At 37.9% G+C, this 18,237-nt stretch overlaps 1 protein-coding gene across 1 annotated transcript in view; it reads left to right on the top strand.

Moving 5' to 3' along the window:
- ADGRV1 (adhesion G protein-coupled receptor V1) overlaps positions 1-18,237 on the top strand; it is a gene marked incomplete at its 5' end in the record, with an annotated part of 528,497 nt that overhangs the window by 454,956 nt on the left and 55,304 nt on the right. Inside the window, one exon of the mRNA XM_082623775.1 lies at positions 11,721-11,842. Within this exon, the coding sequence (XP_082479901.1) occupies positions 11,721-11,842 (122 nt within the window). The remainder of the gene's footprint in view (positions 1-11,720; positions 11,843-18,237) is intronic.

The following is an 18,237-nucleotide window of genomic DNA, read 5'->3' as shown; positions in this document are numbered from 1 at the left end:
GAAATTTTAAATGTCTCTCCATTTCCTGTAAAATAATTCTGTACTGCTCAACCTGGTCCTCAAGAGCCCTTCATGACCTCATGCTGCAAATATTCTTCTCACTATTTACCTTCATGGACCTTTCACGCCAATCAAAAGGGATATTTTACACTAATTTATGCATTTGCCTTTTTGCCCCTCTTTCCACTACCTTGACTTCAAAGTCCACATGTTCAAATATGGCTCGTCTTTAAGTCCCAGTTGAAATGCCAGTGGCCTCTCTGATACCATCAATGGTAGGTAACTGCTGCTTTCCCTGAATTTTTGTATAACTTTATCCCTCTTTTCTAATATTGATCTTCTACCTTTTATTATAGTGGATATATATATTTTATATATATATAATATTTAAAAGAAGACCCATATGCAATTCATCCTTTTACCTGTCACATTTTATCAAATACATTTTTGAATCTTCAATAAATATATATTTCTTGAATAATAAACAATAGCCAAAGTTTATATAAAACTGTTCTAAGTATTCTGCATTTTAACCATTAAATCCTAACTGAATTCAGTATTCTGTATTTAGGAGGTACTAGTGTTATTCTCATTATACAGATGAGGAAATTGTGCATCAGAGCAGTCAAGTAACTCACCAAGGTCACACAGCTAGTAAATGGCCCTCAAGTAATCTGGCTCCAGAGTCCATGCTCATAACCACTCTAGTATTCTGCCTTTTGATGAATAAATCCCACTCAGTCAACCTCAGCGCATGCTTTTTATTTTTCATTTATTTATTTATATATTTATTTATTTTTGCCCACGTTGGGTCCTTGTTGCTGCACGCAGGCTTTCTAGTTGCAGCGAGCGGGGGCTACTCTTCGCTGTGGTATGCGGGCTTCTCATTGAGGTGGCTTCTCTTTGTTGCAGAGCAGGGGCCCTAGGCGCACGGGCTTCAGTAGTTGTGGCACATGGGCTTAGTTGCTCTGCGGCATGTGGGATCTTCCGAGACCAGGGCTGGGACCCGTGTCCCCTGCATTGGCAGGCAGATTCTTAACCACTGGGCCACCAGTGAAGTCCCAGTGCATGCTTTTTAAAAAAGTTTATTTGACTGACTGCCCATATTCAAAACAGATCTTTTTCTTTTAATTGAATTTAACAGAAGGAAATTAGAAAACTTAGTATAAATAACCTTCAGGAAAGCAAATGATGTGATTTATAATTAGGATACATCAACTTCAAGGAAGAAGTAGAAATTGGGTCGTAGGAAACATTAAAAGTATTGAAGAGCAATTTGAAGCTCTATTGTACAGTTTTATAAAGACAGTATAAATCCATGTGGTTGTAAATTAACAAGTAATTGAAATGAACAATAGTTGATACTTATACTCATTTAATTTTAAGGTTTCCAAGAAGTGTGGTGATTTCCCTCTTTCCATCATTTTCCCACTAATGCCAGAGTCTTTGCAAATAAACACTTAATCTATGGTTATAGTAAAGCTGCTTTGCCACCATGAAAAAAAAATTGTTTTTTACAAATGTGGCTCACAAACTTTGTAACAGAATAAACTTCACCTGGTTTAAAAAAAAAACAGGACAGAAACAAACAAATGAAAAATATAGCAGGATCTGTCTAACCTATTAAAGATGGAATTGAATAGTAAAAGTAGCTCTCTGTTGGGGGCTTGGGAAGCAAGGAAGGGAGGGAGGGAGGAAGAGGGGAAGGAAAGGAGGAAGGAAGGAGGGAAGAAGGGAGGGAGGAAGGAAGGAAGGAGTGGAAACATGGGCTAATTTGATTATGGGGAGGGAAGGAGGCGGGGAGGAAGGAAGGAGTGGAAACATAGTTTTGAGCCTGAGGCAAAAATAAGCTCTAATATCTACCTTATATTTGCTACTAACATCTGACACTTGTGAAACAGTGTAACCATTAACAATTTTAATTCCACATGAAAGAGGAGAAAAAGTTGGAATTAAAATCTTACATATTTTAAGGTCTACACATGACATTGACAAATACAGAAAGGAAATTTTCAGGTTTATCATTGGGTCCAAATCACTTTGATAAAATTACTTTGATCACTAATATAGAAGTATTGTCAATGTAGATTTTTTTTGGACAGCCTCCTTCTCCCTAGATCATACACATGCCATTCAATCTGGGGATTACCTTTCTTAGCACAATGGTTTCTCTTTCTTTTCTCTGTAAGGGCTTGATCCAAGGTTGTTAGTAAGAATGAGCAATAAAACATTAGTTCATTCCCATATGCATAGACCTTCCTGGCACAACTATTACTGTGCCATTATTTAATGGTTAACGATAAGCTTTTATATAACACAGGTATTATACCACTTTATGGTCTGTTCTTGTATATTCCCAAAAACAGCTCTCTGTGTGGGTTTGGTACTAGTTTTCTGTATTTGCAGATGTAGTTATTTAACAACAGAGGGTAAGTAATATCCCCAAAGCTTTTGAGAAATACATAACATTATTTTTAAGACAAGACAATGCCCTGATAATCTGATACCAGAATATCTTTTGGGAGAAGAGATGCAATTAATCACATTGACAGAGAGGAACCAAAAGATTTCATTCAATTAGACTTTTTAGAATAGTGACATGGCAAAGGAAATTAAAATAAAATAAAATTTTAAATTGGTGTTACAGTTTTGTAATGTGAGGCCTAGAGAACCAAATTAAAGAAAGGAAATACGCATTGAGGTCAGCTGGCATTTATCCAGATTGAGGATCTCTACCAGGAAACAGTTCTGGGAACTGACATATTTAACATACTGTAAAAATATCTTCTTGAACATATAGAGTTATTTTTAGTGTTAATTTTTCTGAGACATTGTGTCAGAATTGATTCAAGACTTCAGTGTTGAATTTGAGCCTATTAAATGGTAATGACTGCTCTGTGATGTACTATCAAACTATCTTTAAACATAACTGGCTAGTCATGGCCAAAGACATAGCAACCTGATTTCCCAAATTATGAGACCATCTAGTAAGACTTAAAATATAGATATAGCAGGTTGAAAGATGCATTGTGTGTCTTCATTGTGTTACCAAAGCAGAGTGTGTTGGGAATTGCTGTTAGGTGCCTGAGCATGCCTGGAGATGACTGTTCTGAACTCCTTAATGGCTAATTAACTGGGGAATGTAGTTAGGAAGCTAAGTTAAGCCAGTCTTCGATTGTTGGTTGGCTGACTTCATGGTTGTTTTAGAACTCTGATCTTCTAAAAACGTTTGTCATAATGTGATTTTATGAAACATTTCTGAAGTGTGTAGAAAATTACTATGTTGGCTATGAAACCAAATGGTAATTCTCCTTCCCATAGTTTCAAGACATTTTTCCTCACAAGAAGAAAACTGATCATTTAACCTTCTCCTTAAGAATCACAGACCTATCTGATCCCCGTCAGTAGGTTATTCTCTGGCAACTTTGAAGTACACGGTTCAAATGGTATTACTCTAATAACAGTGCGTGCAAGGTCCGTGTGGGTAGGTCTCATCTAAGTTGATTATTCTCCTTGGATTCAAAATTATAGCCTGCAAATTGAAAATTATACATAGTTTTTGCAAGGCGAGACCATAATTCTAGGCTTTTGCCATTTTGTTTCAATCCCAATAAATCACCCTCAAAGTAGGCCTGACACTCAACTGTCTTTAGCATCCAGGAGAGCCTCAAGTCAGCCATTGACAAAGTACTGCTATTTAGGGTCCCAGCAGTCTTGAGACTCCTCTGAGAATTTGCTCACATTCCTCCTCTTTACCCCTGGAAAATATACTCTAGGCCAGTATTGGCTCTCTGCTCTGCCTGCAGATCTAATGTGTCACCTGTACAGATTCCTCCAAATTAGGCTTGCCTCCTTCGTATAGCAGGAAGGGTCAGGGTAAATCCATGTCAGAACATGGTGGCTGTAGGCCTCCCATGATAGTTACATTTACTCTATCTACCTTGTGTCTGAGATATCCTACTAGCTACTTAAATTACCTTTTAGAGCAGAGGTTTACACATTGTGGGTCACAATACATTGGTGAGTCTCATTGCCAGCATTTTAAAGTGGAGTGGGATGAAACGGGATGGGAGGGGATGGGAGGGGATTGGAGAGAATAAAGTAGGATAGAATAGAATAGAATAGAATAGAATAGAGAGACAGAGGGGAATAGAGGATACGGAGAGGTCCATGTTAAATAGGTTGGTCAGGAAGTTTTCAGTGACAGTTTGGATGTGATGGAACTTAGAGTCTGCACATTGAAAGCAACCTTCCTCTCTGTGTGATCGTCATATTACATCAGGATAAACAGAAGGGTTCTAACACCAAATAAGTTTGGAAAATCCAGGTACAAAAAAGTTAAACATAACATGATTTTTTGGCCTTTTAAAGATGCAAGAGAGGGCTATCTATAGCCATATGCTGTTTCTCTAACTTGACTAAAGTCATGATGGTGATGAGGGTGAGGATGATGGGATGAGGGTGAAGATGATAGGAGGTAAGGCTTTTTGAGCACATGCTTTGTGCCAGGCTCTGTGCTGACTGCTTTCTGTGCGTGGTTCTCTCTCCCTCCCCCCATTTGGTGCAGTGTATGAGGAAAAATGAGTCATGGGGTAAATCCATTTGGATGGTGGTACCTGTACTCAGAAGGAAGAGAGAGTTTGAGAGGAAGGATAGCAAATTTAGCTTTAAATGAACTGAATTTGAGATGCTTTGAGGATCTCCAGACCTGGAGGTCTAGAACTCAGGAGAGATGGAGATGCATATTTGGATATTGTTGGCCTAAAATGCTCATTGAAAGAAGGTGACACTAGAGATTATGAGTTTGATAAGGATGGCTAAGTAAAGTGAAGAGCCTGGCACATCATCCAGGTGACATACACAGAGTCCAGCCTGCTGCAACAAACGTTTGCAACTGTGTCTGGACACCAGAGCCACAGGACTCAGAGTGGGTTCCCTGTTGTCCAGATGGTTCTCAAGAGCTCTTTTGGGAATGTGTTGAAGTACTGAGGCAAGAAGGAAACTCTAAAACTAGAACCAAGTATAGGACTAGTGACCAAAGGTTAGGAATGCAAACTACCCAGATGAAGTATGGAGTGTTTCTTTGAACAATTTACAAATCCAGTCCATAAGTTTGTTGTTATCTGTTCCAGCCACAGTATCCTAATGCTGATTTGGCAGTTCTGTGAAATATGTACCTTGTTCTCTTCTACAACATTAGGTTTATTTGCTGAGAATACTGGTGGGTGACTATACATTGTGTATTAACCCTTGTTAAGAAAGCTGAAGAACACATTTAATATTTTCTCACCAGGAAATGGATCAGATCAATGAAACTTCTTGACCTTCAAGTATCTGCTCATTTCAGAATAAAGGCCCATATTTTAGAAATAAGACCTTTTGATGCCTTTTTTTAATTACCTTTTTTTTCTAATTTAATAATAATGCATGCTTATTGTTGGAAATAGACCCATAAATATCTTAGATCCTCATTATTTCACAGTTGTGTTCCTTGTTTTACGTTGATGAGTTTGTTTTAGTAGCACATCCAAATTGTTAGAATCAGAAGGTCAGTGAGGTAAAATTAAAACAAGTACTTTAGAAGATTGTAAACTCAGAATAAATTTCAGCTTCATGTAAATGAGGTGTGATTTCCATAATAAAGCCATTATTGTTGTCACTGGTGCATAGCAATAAAGCCAAGACTGCAATTACAAAGAAAAGACATAATATAGAACCATACTTCCTTTAAAAATGGCAATGCACTGAAATCATATTTTCCACTAACAAGTAAAGAGATTTTATGTATTCTCAATGGAATCTACTAACTCCCATAAGTAGACTTTACTAATGATAGTAGTACTAAATAACAAATCCACTTGTCCGGGGTTTTTTTTTTTTTTTTTTTTGATACTTTCCACAAGTAATTTCTTTCACTAAAACCTTTTCAGATTACTTTGTTTATCACATGAGTGACTCTTGCTGTTGTAAGTATTTTAAGTACTTTGAGGATTGATTGTTTTCTCCCTCATTGTGGAACTTCATCTTGACACAAGCCTGTCTTTTTTAGCATGTAGTAAAATATACATAACATAAAATTTACCATTTTAACTATTTTTGAGTGTACAATTCAGTGGCAATAAATGCATTCACAGTGTTGTGCAACCATCGCCACCATCTATTTTCAGAACTTTTTCATCATCCCAAACATAAACTCTGTACCCATTAAGCAATAACTCCCTCTTTTCCCCCTCCCAGCTCCTAGTAACCTCTATTCTACTTTCTGCCTCTGAATTTGCCATTCTAGGCACCTCGTATAAGTGGAATAATACAATATTTGTCCTTTTGTGTCTGACTTATTTTACTTAACATAATGTTTTCAAGGTTTATCCACGTTGTAACATATGTCAGAATTTCATTCCTTTTAAGGCTGAGCAATATTCCATTGTATGTGTACATTGTATTTTGTTTTTCCTTTCATCTGCTGAGGGACATTTGGGTTGTTTCCACCTTTGGGATACTGTGAATGATGCTGCCACGAACATTGATGTACAAGTCTCTGAGTCCCTGGTTTTAATTATTTTGAGCATACACCTAGAAGTGAAATTTCTAGATTATGTGGTAATTCTATGTTTAACTTTTTGAGGTACCACCAAACCGTTTTCCACAGGAGCCGCACCATTTTACATTCTTACAGGCAAGGCACAAGGGTTCCAGTTTCTCCACATCTTTGCCAACATTTGTAACTTTCTCATTTTTTGACAATAGCTATCCTAGTGGGTACAGATAGTATCTCATTGTGGGTTTGATTTGCATTTCCCTAGTGACTAGTGATGTTGGTCATCTTTGCCTATGCTCTATGGCCATTTGTATATCTTCTTAGGAGAGAAATGTCTGTTCAAGTCCATTGCCCAGTTTTGAATTGGGTTGTTTGTTTTTTGTTGACTTCGAGGGGTTCCTTGTATATTCTGGATAGCACAGTCTTTATATAGATACCCTTATTCCATGGGTCCAATACTGTGTTTTTAGGGTTCCCTTTTATCGGGAACATCGAAATGATTCTGTTTTCTATTAACTAATTCACTCCTAAACATATATTTCTAACATTACCTATTATAAATGCCTGCTTCAGTAAGCAGTGACTTATATAGCCAACAGAAAAGTTACTAGTATTTCACCAAACGTGAAGTATCAGCTTAGGAAATATGTAACTAAATGATTTTCATTAAAAGAACATTAATTTTCAATTTGCCAAGTGGAATTCATAGTAGCTTTTAAACAACAACATGCTCCTCCCCACTTTCATCACCATCACCCACTCTCACACCCCTTCTCCCTTTGGTCATTGTTACTCTAGGCCCCAGAGGTGAAAGGTACCTCCTTTAGGTTAACCATAAAGCTGATGAGGCATACGTTTTAGGGCCTGTTACTTGCGTGGGCCTCTTCCAAGATCTTCTACCTAATTATGCTTTTGAAATTTTTATTTTTTAAAGAAGCCTTTCCAAGTTTTATAAAAGTTCAGTCCCACAAAATCCGGATGTACCTCTGGATATGTTTCTTCCATCTGAAATCATGTCTTAGTTATTGTTGCACTGCTGGAAAACCAACCTGGGGTCTATTGTGCAGTATACTGAGTTATTTATGACTGGCTTTCTTTCCTTGCAGTTTCTGATCTGGGTTGCCAAACTACCACACTTTTCTGCAGAGTTACAGAAAAACATGAGCCCTGGGTGTTCCTAGTCAGCCCCGGTATGCTCTTTTGGCTTCCTCATGGAGCTTTGTCAGCACACAGCACTTGTCTGGCTCTAGGCACTCACAGGAACATGCAGGCCAAATTTTGAAAATTTGGTTCCTAGCTGTTCATGCAAAATATGCATGTCCTTTTATACTGTACACAGAGCCATAAATAGAATTTTGTACTTGCACAGTGAGAGCACAAAATGTGATTGCCAGACTAATACCTAATCTCTGAAAACTTTCATGAGCATAGCTTAGGCAATTTCCTAAATATTAAGGTATCTTGTCAGAAGTAAAAAAGAGCCTTCTGGCCCTTTATCAAATTGTATGATTTCATTAAATGAAAATGATGTTTTTAAAAAAAAATTAAATAAATCTTAATATATTCGCTCCAGTCCTGTGGTAAGGCATCGATGACACAGGAACTATTCATCTGCATAAACTGTGTCTTATATTATTCTTATTTTCTCTGTGCAGTTGTAATAACTTAGACAATTGACATTTTTCTAAAAAGGGGATATCTGACAAGATATCAGTATGGTGTCCTTCGAACGCCTTTTTTCTTCTCAAAAAAAAAAAAAAAATGTTCAGGTTCCCTCTTCCTTTCTTTCTTTCCTTTCTTTTCCCTTCCAGAACAATTCCATCTTAAAGCCATTAGTTTGACAGAGCCAGGTATGCATCCAGTGGAAGGTGTCAAGCATGGAGTGTCACAAGCCAATCATTGTGAGGGGGCATCCATGTGAAGGGTGGAGTGTACTCACAAGGCTCCTAAGAACCTGAGTGGATTTGGGAGGCCATCTGTACAAGGCAGGGACAACAGCAATGGGAGATTGGTTACAATTAAATAGAGTTGATCAAATAGGTAAATATTTTAAGAATAATGAGAAATACATTTCTTGCCAACAGAGAAGGAAGTTACAAATACAGAAAAAGAGACAATTACAATTAACCTTGTGGCATTGGATTGTAATTGGAAATATTGGTATACACTAATGATTTTCATTGTACAGAGATAGCTATAGAAATCTAGATGGAAATGAGTGTGTGTGCAGATGTTTGCAGACAGGTATTCCCCAGCTCTGTCTACAGAGAGGACGTAGGAGCAGCAGCACCCCAATAGCAATGACCATACCCAGCCCCAGATCTTGGTTTCTGAATGCCATTCTACCCTAAAGGAAACCAGGACTGGGGCAGGGAAAGTACAAGATGAGCTCGAAACATCTTGTTGGGCCAAAACAGAATGATGAGGGCATAACAAGTCACAGAAACCATCTTGAAGGGGTTCCCACTAATCAGGACAATTGGAGCATCAAAATAAATGGTAGTAATAGATGATAACCCATTACGTTGAGAATATATTGAGTCCATATTATAAAAATAAATAAATGAATAAATCAGATATTTGCTAAGTGAAAGGACATTTACCTAGTTTCAAAGTAATGCCATGCAAGATACATACTAATTACAAAGGGAAAAAGACTAACTTTATGGTGGAGAATTCATACAGCCACTACCTTAATCAAATGACCAAAATGAGCATCCTAGATAATGGGACAAATTGAAATCTTGTGCTAACCAATAGAATGTTATGAAAAGAACCCAGGATCACTTCTGTGATTTCTGGCAAAGCTTATAATCTAAATCATAGGAAAATATCAAACTCAAATTTAAGGGCACTCTACAAGACAAACTGGGTGGTAATCTTCAAAAATGCCAGAGTCACAAAAGCCAACGACACTCAAAGGAGCCATTTTACTTTTTAAACATTTTTATTGGAGTATAATTGCTTTACAATGGTGTGTTAGTTTCTGCTTTATAACAAAGTGAATCAGTTATACATGTACATATATCCCCATATCTCTTCCCTCTTGTGTCTCCCTCCCTCCCTCCCTATCCTGCCCTTCAGTCACAAAGCACCGAGCTGATCTCCCTGTGCTATGGGACTGCTTCCCACTACCTATCTATTTTACATTTGGTAGTGTATATATGTCCATATATACACTACCACTCTCTCACTTTGTCCCAGCTTACCCTTCCCCCTCCCTGTGTCCTTGAGGACATTCTCTAGTAGGTCTGCATCTTTATTCCTGTCTTGCCCCTAGTTGCCCCTAGGTTCTTCATGACCTTTTTTTTTTACATTCCATATATATGTGTTAGCATACGGTATTTGTTTTTCTCTCTTTCTGACTTACTTCACTCTGTATGACAGACTCTAGGTCCATCCACCTCACTACAAATAACTCAATTTCGTTTCTTTTTATGGCTGAGTAATATTCCATTATATATATGTGCCACATCTTCTTTATCCGTTCATCTGTCGATGGACACTTAGGTTGCTTCCAAGTCCTGGCTATTGTAAATAGAGCTTCAATGAACATTGTGGTACATAACTCTTTTTGAATTGTGGTTTTCTCAGGGTATATGCCCAGTAGTGGGATTGCTGGGTCGTATGGTAGTTCTATTTTTAGTTTTTTAAGGAACCTCCATACTGTTAAAGAAGCCATTTCAGATGAAAGAAGACTACAGAAATGTCAACTGGATTCTTCTGCTACAAAGGAAATTACTGGAATAATTGACAGATCTTGAGTGGGATCTGAGGATAGTTGTAACATATCAGTGTTAATTTTCGCATTTGATGGTTGTATTGTGTTAATGTAGGAGAATGTCTTTGTAGAAAATATACATTACAATGTTCAGAGGGTGATGGGGGATCAGGTTGGCAACTTTCAAATGGTTCAGGGAAAAACAAAACTTTCTTGTCATACTGTACTTGCAACCCTTCTATAAGTTTGAGATTGTTTCAAAATAAAATAAAAATTTTAATTTGCTAAAATTGTAAATAACTGTTCAGATTTCCGCAATGTATGTAGATTTTAGGCATTAATTGATGATGTTGAGTATATATGGACTTTGAGGTCTGTCATGAGAGTTGTCAGTGATGTGTGGTCCTTCCTGATGTCTTTCGGTAGCTTGAAAATGTGTTTATGTGCAGCTGCTAAGATCTGATTCAGTTTCCAAATATTCTATAGCTTTCCATTTAAATATTAATAACCCTTCTTTAAGATTACTATTCTAAATCCCAAATATCAAAAATAAGTAGAAAGGGTAATGAAGTCCTTTGGCCCTGAAGAAATCTGTTCTGGAAACTATTAAAACAAATTGCACAATAAAATGATGGGTAGGGGCTTCCCTGGTGGCGCAGTGGATGAGAGTTCGCCTGCCGATGCAGGGGACACGGGTTCGTGCCCCGGTCCGGGAAGATCCCACATGCCACGGAGCGGCTGGGCCCGTGAGCCATGGCCGTTGAGCCTGCGCGTCCGGAGCCTGTGCTCTGCAACGGGAGAGGCCACAACAGGGAGAGGCCCACATACCGCAAAAAAAAAATAAAAAAATAAATAAATAAAATAAAATAAAATGATGGGTAGAATAAGCTTAGTGTTGTCAGTAGTGAATCCTTCACTTCATCTTTGCTGTTAACCACAGCTGTGACGTTTGGTGTCCACTCAGTCAGAAAAAGAGATAAATATGTATTTTTCCATTACATACAAACAAGTTATATCACTTAAGTTTTAAGATGTCAGACTGGACTACAGTAATTTTGAGAGCACACTCCTGCCTACCATTTTCTGGTACAGAGCTCTTTTAAGGAGATTTATATACCCGGTCTTCCCTGGGATTGAAATGTGATTGCACCTGCCCAGTTGTTGGTGGCACTTCCTGAACAGTCCAGCAGGTGGTAGTCTAGGAGAGGAACAGTTCTTATCCTTCTTCAGTCCCCTGCCTACCAGCAAAACAGAAGGAAGGTGGACTCAACAACGTTACCGTTGCCTTCTCTTCTCTGTCGTAAGACTGGTATTTCCAAGGTTGTTCTTTCAAAATGAGTGCTTGGACATAGAGAGTATCTCCAGAAAATAGCTAAAAATAATTTTGTGTATATGTATGATTATGCAGTATTCTGAAGTTCAAAAATTCTTTTTCTTTTCTTTTTATTTTATGGTGTCTAGAAATTCCACTGGTTTTATATCTCTTTGCCCTGATTTCAATGACGTGGCTTTGGGGAGGCCTGCACATGGCTTACAGACACTTGTGGATGCTGGTCCTCTTTGTCATTTTCAACAGTCTGCAGGTAAGACTTACAGTTTGGTTACAGCACACATGAACACAAGGCAGGGAGTTTCAACGTAATGAAATCAAGTGTCCACATGTAGGTGAATCCGTATGCACAAAAACATCACACACAGTTTTAGAATAAAATGGCAAAGATTATGTTAAAATTTTTTAACACCTGAAATATGGCTGGACCTCTAACTGCTGGTTATACAAATAGGGAAGACATAAAATATTTACCCTCCTTCATTTTGACAACACCTAAGTAACTACAAAAACATGTTTCTTTTTCAATAGGATTGATGTTTATATACTTCACAGATGGCAGCCATCTAGGGCATATGCACATATTTGGAGTGGGTCTGTGTCTAGAAATTAGATCAACTGAGAGTAAAATAACAATGATGGTCAAGCAATTCCCTCTTGAGTCTGGTGCTTGGTGTTTTGGTTCACTGAAAAATGATTGACATCCTCCAAGTCTGGCAATGCCTAGCTTAAATTAGCTTTGTGAGAATGTTTGGATAGCATAACCAGGAATTATATAACTGTAACAAAAGTTAAAGCTGACTGTTTTAGTGCTTTTGTTAAATGGAAAAAAAGTTGTACCCTGAAATTAGTAAATTGAACAAATGAACACATTTTTTCTTATTTTTCAAAGTGAAAAGATATGTCCTAGACTAAAACAATTTATTGAATTTGCCAAGGATATCTGTAAACAGCCCTTGTTTGGACCACCATCTTACAAGAAACCTCTGTAGGAAAAATAGTAGGATTATAACATAAAACTGAAACATGACTGAAAACATATTTAGGTTTGCTTTTTAGGAGACAGATTCATTAGTGAAATCATATCTAACAGCATGGTGCCTAATCAAAACATAATATCGATTTAGGGAGGGAAAAATACAAAGTGGCTTAAACATTTGGAATCAAGTTGATACAAGTTGATATATAGACATCTCCCAATAGAGTTATAATTGAGTACCAGCTACTGGCACAGTGTGCCAGTGCTACCATTACTAGGATGAAGATGACAGCGCTGCTTCTCTAGGATCTGATGATCCAGGGAGTAAGCAAACAATTAGCTGTAAGGGTATACTCTGGCAGGTGCCATGTAAACACAGTGTTATGAGAGCAGAGTAGAGGACTTGTTTACTCCTACCTGTGCTAGTGTTTGAGCTGAACACCAAAGGTGAGCCACTCAGGTCAGAGGCCCTGTCTTGGTCACCTTTGAATACCTAGGCCTAGCGGAACTAACACCAAAGTCCACATTGACAGCCTATAGGTGTGTTTTATTTGGTGGACACACAATGGTACACAGAACGGGATTTTAGATTTTTTTAATATACAGAGTGAAGTAAGTCAGAAAGAGAAAAACAAATACCGTATGCTAATGCATATATATGGAATTTTAAAAAGCGGTACTGATGAACCTAGTGGCAGGGCAGGAATAAAGACACAGACGTGTAGAGAACAGACATGAGGGCACCGGGGATGGGGGGAAGGGGAAGCTGGGATGAAGTGAGAGAGTAGCACTGACATATATACACTACGAAATGTAAAATAGATAGCTAGTAAGAAGCTGCTGCATAGCACAGGGAGATCAGCTCGGTGCTTTGTGACCACCTAGAGGGGTGGGATAGGGAGGGTGGGAGGGATGCTCAAGGGAGAGGAGATATGGGGATATATGTATATGTATAGCTGATTCACTTTGTTATACAGCAGAAACTAACACACTATTGTAAAGCATTTATATTCCAATAAAGATGTGAAAAATAAATAAATAAATATTTGCTCAATTTTTAAATTGAGAAATTTCACATGAAAACCTGAATGTCTGGCTTTTCTCTAATGGCAGTATTTGCATGGCAGCAATTTTCAAGTCTTGAATAGATGCTGCCCTCTTTAGATGGGGCACGTTACCTCATTATACTCGATATATTCTATTTGTTCATTTTACCTGCCCCTGAGTTTGTGTCATATTTAATGTTTATTAAATAAGTGATGAGTAGATAGTTAGAGATGGGTACTTCAGGCAGAGAATACAGTGTTAGCCTAGGCTGCAAAAAAGAAACGTGATTAATCTTGCCTACATTTACCAAAGGTTAGGGGGAGGAAGAAAGGTTTTGCAGTTAGTGGTGGGAGAGGAGACAGAAGCCTAGGTTGGCTTAATCGCCATGTTACCGTGCTCAGAATGGGATGTTAAACGTCAGCTTTTAGGTAAAGGGAAGCCATAAAAGTTGGGTATTTTGTTTGTTTTATTCTGATTAGTTTTTTAAATTTTGTTAGGTTTTTTTTTTTAATTTTTATATTTTGAATGGGAATGACATGCTTATACCTGCTTTTTAGAAGGATAACTGGAAATGTTTAGGAAGGTATTGAAAAGAAGAGCAGCTCCGGGCAGGAAGGCTGTTATCATATTCCAGCCTATAATGTTTGGGAGTGCACCTGGGAATAGAGATAGGTGACAGGTTTGAGAATATTCTAGAGATAAATATTGACGAAATTTGGTTAGCCAATTAAATGTAGGAATGTAGGGGGCAAGAGGGCAACGTCACCTAGAGATGCTGGCTGCAGTGAATGACTGAGCACTGACTCCTTTGGTCAACATGGAGATTACATCAAGAGAAGGTCCTAGGGAACATGCAGCAAAGTTGGTGAGTTGGTGAGATTCAGGAGACATTGGTAAAGCTAACCAATGTTTTAGCAAGAAGGCTAGTGAAAGAGATTGTTAGTGAAAGAGAATCAAGATATAGTAGTTTGGAGTTTCTGGTAGAAAAGAAGGCTTCAAAAGAAAACACCTACCTCTGTCAAGTGTAGCAGAGAAGTTAAATAGAATGAGAACAGAAGGGCATTATGGTCTAGTGCACTGGTCCCCGAACTGTAGTGTCATCAGAATCTCGTGAAGGGCTTGCTGAAACACAGATAGTAGGTCCCACACCCAGAGCTTCTGATACAGTAGATCAGGGTGGGACCTGAGAATTTGCATTTCTAACAAGTTCCAGGAGACGCTGATGCAGCTGCTCTAGAGACCACAGCTTGAGAACCACTGGTTAAAGTAAGTGTGATCGTAACCACCAGCCTACTATCTGGTTGACTTCAGCTGAGTCACAGATGTTTACCCAGTTCTACTTTCTTCATCTGTGAAACGGGAATAAATACCATTTAGGATTACAGTGTGACTTAGTTAAATGGCATAATGAACATAAAGCAATTGTACAGTAACTCACACTTAAAGAGCAGTTTTTTTTCTTTGTTTTATTCAAGAAGTTTAATGGAGAAAGCAATAGCTTAGGAAGGAAGGTTGGTTGGTTCAAAGGAAATTTGGGGGTTTGGTTTTCTTTCCCTGTGAAAAAAACCAACAGAGAAGAAGAAACTGACAACTGGAGGAAAGGCTCATTGCCTTGGCAAGATCATGGACAGGGCAGGAAAACAGAAGAGACAGACGGCCTGTCTGAGGGAGGAGTTAGACATGTTTCTTTCACTGAGGCTCAGGAAAGAAGGAAGGATAGGAGTACACAAAAAACTGTTCTGGAGCTGAAAGTCTGGAAAGTTGGGGTTTGTATGTAATGCTGTCTCTTATCTCTGAAAGGCAAAAAGCAAGGACATTTGTTGAGAGGAATGGATTAAAAGCTTGTGGTAAAAATAGTAAAAGGTAAGGAGCAGTTTCTAGGCAGAAAGTAAATAATAAATTACGGTGGGTTGGAAGATGGTAAAGAAATGACTGCTTAGAGAGAAATTGGTGGGATTCGGGTTGGACACCTGAAATCTGTAATTGTAATTCAGCAGTAATTAAATAAATTAAGCCTTACGATTGAAATGGTAGCCATTGTAACCTATCAGACCACACACAAGAGAAAGGTTTATTGAGCTCTTATGGAGGTTAGAGGTTTGGTAATAAAGGAGGATTGTTGAGGATTAAACTATATTTCACAGGAAGATATAAAAGGAATTGTTATGATCTCTTTCTTTGAGGAACTGAAAACAAGCTAAGTATAAGTAAAAACTAAAAATATTTCAAACTCATGTTTAATGAGCTTAGTTCCATCTATGCGGCACCATTGAAGCAATGACTGTTTGTATCACTGTTGCCTGGTATCTGGTGCACTGGCACGTTCCTAGCACCAGTGCTCAGTGAGTCAGTCCTAAAAGGAATGCCTGTTAAGAAACACTTGGAAAATATGGTTTGTCTAGGGTTTATTAAAGTTCATTTAATTTATAAACTACTTCACGTCTTCAACTTGGGCATTTCCATGATTCCGTGCTATTTTAAAATTAATTAATTTATTTATTTAGGCTGCTTTGGGTCTTAGTTGTGGCATGCAGGATCTTTAGTTGCAGCATGCGGGATCTTTTAGTTGTGGCATGAGGTCTCTTAGTTGTGGCATGAAGACTCTTAGTTGCTGCATGCATGCAGGATCTAGTTCCCCAACCAGGGATTGAACCCAGGCCCCCTGCATTGGGAACACGGAGTCTTACCCACTGGACCACCAGGGGAGTCCCTGATTTTTGTATTTTCTTATTGGCTTTTGTCAACACCTGTGACCGGAAAAGTGTACTATATATCTTATGCTTGGCTTTTATATTTTGCTCAGAGGTGATTACTGCCTCACTTTTTAATCCAGATTATTATTATGCCATAGGTGCTCTGAAACAGACAGATGAAATTTATATTTTTATAATATTCTGATATTTGATATTTATTATTGGGTACAATTTAAAAAAGAAAATCTTGATCATTTGAAATATTATCAGAAATTTCTTGATCACTTTCTGAAGATTCAGGGTTGAGCTACCAAACTTTTAATATGTTTGAGCATTTTAAGAAAATGTATATGAAATACTTTCTAAAGCATGATGGATGCAAATGTGATGTAAAAAAACTTATTATTCTAAATATGTCTACTGTTACTTTTATTGCTTCTTCCTTGAACTCTAAGACATTTTTTCCCCAAGAACTGAACTTTAATTCAAATTTTTATTGATTTAGGCATGTTATTTACATCTTCTTGATTGTTTAAAAAAATTTAAACTGTTGAGTATCAAGAGTAAGCAGAACAAGAATAAAGGGGGAAATGTCCTCTGAGTCTATTTCCTGGGTTTTTTTTTTTTTTTTAATTCTGGGAGTTGCTTGCTAGCATGTCAGCATGTTTATGGTATCTGCTTTTTTTTCACTTCCCCATGATGCACTTGATGTGTGGATGTGAGGTGAACAAATCCTGATTTCCATTGCGCTTTCTTTTGTATCAAAAGAGGAACTCTAAAATTTCCAAAAAGAAAAAAGTAGTTCTGTACATACTTGCTTAGCAATCCCAAATCCCAAAGGCCTCGGGGCTCTATCTTGTTTTTTGCTAAATGGGCTTTCTGAGTGCGCTGAGCATGGTGGCTACCACCAGTCTTAATTCCTACCGGCTTTCCAGCCCCAGCAGGGAAAATCCTGTGAAGGACTTAAATTACCCTCACTTTGAATGAATCACTGACTATCCAGAAACCAGTCACAGGGTGGCAGGTACTCTAGCCAGGCCTGGGTCATGAGCAGACGCTAACAGTGGGAAGATGAGTTGATCTCACAAAAACCACATGGAATGGAATTCCCACCAGAAGAAAATAATCTCTTACCAATAGAATGGTAACAGTGCTAGGCAGACCAAAGTAACAGATGTCCATTATATATATTTTCTAAATTTTCCTGTTCATTGATATGTTTGGACAAGGCCAAGGACAGCTATTGTCAAACTACTAGGAAACTTAATCAATGTGACATAGGTTTATTATGAATATCCTTGAGATCCATCATATAACCAAATGTCTCTATATTGTCCACAGGAAAGTCATAAGGGACTACATTATTTTTCTTAATTTTCTCATCCATTAATTCAATAACCTCTATTTTTTTTAAAAAAGTTGAGTTTGTCATTTCTAAGTATATTTATGCTAAAACTTAGAGATGACAACTTTCTTAAAATGTTTAGTCCAAGGTATATCCACATTTGTGTAACAATTACAGAAAATAATCACTAAGTTTGATACTCAGCTGGTAGTCACTAGTAGAACCCTATCAGTCATCATAATATTGAAATAGCTACTGTCTAAACCCGCTGCAAGTGTCCCAGACTTCTAGCTATTTAAGCTAGAAGCACCACAGACCTCTAGCAGCTAAAAGGCTAATGCTTGGCTAGACAGGGAGCGCCAGGACCCTGCTCCAGCACTAGACCTGCAGTCTGATGGGTCAGTGCCTATGGCACACTCTAAACGTTTTGTGCATCGCTCCTAGCTTAACTGTGTTCTAAAATACATTTCTATTTTTAACCTAACCACTCAGCTTCAGACTTACATACAGCATTTATTTCAGGTTTCTCTAGGGTTCTCACATTGACTACGTCAAAATTTCACTGACTGACAATCTTCATACAT

Source organism: Mesoplodon mirus (assembly GCF_964341445.2).
Source record: "Mesoplodon mirus genome assembly, chromosome: 5".
Classification (NCBI taxonomy): Eukaryota; Metazoa; Chordata; class Mammalia; order Artiodactyla; family Ziphiidae; genus Mesoplodon; species Mesoplodon mirus.
Note: the sequence above shows the minus strand (reverse complement) of the source record. Positions and strands in the feature narration are given on the sequence as shown.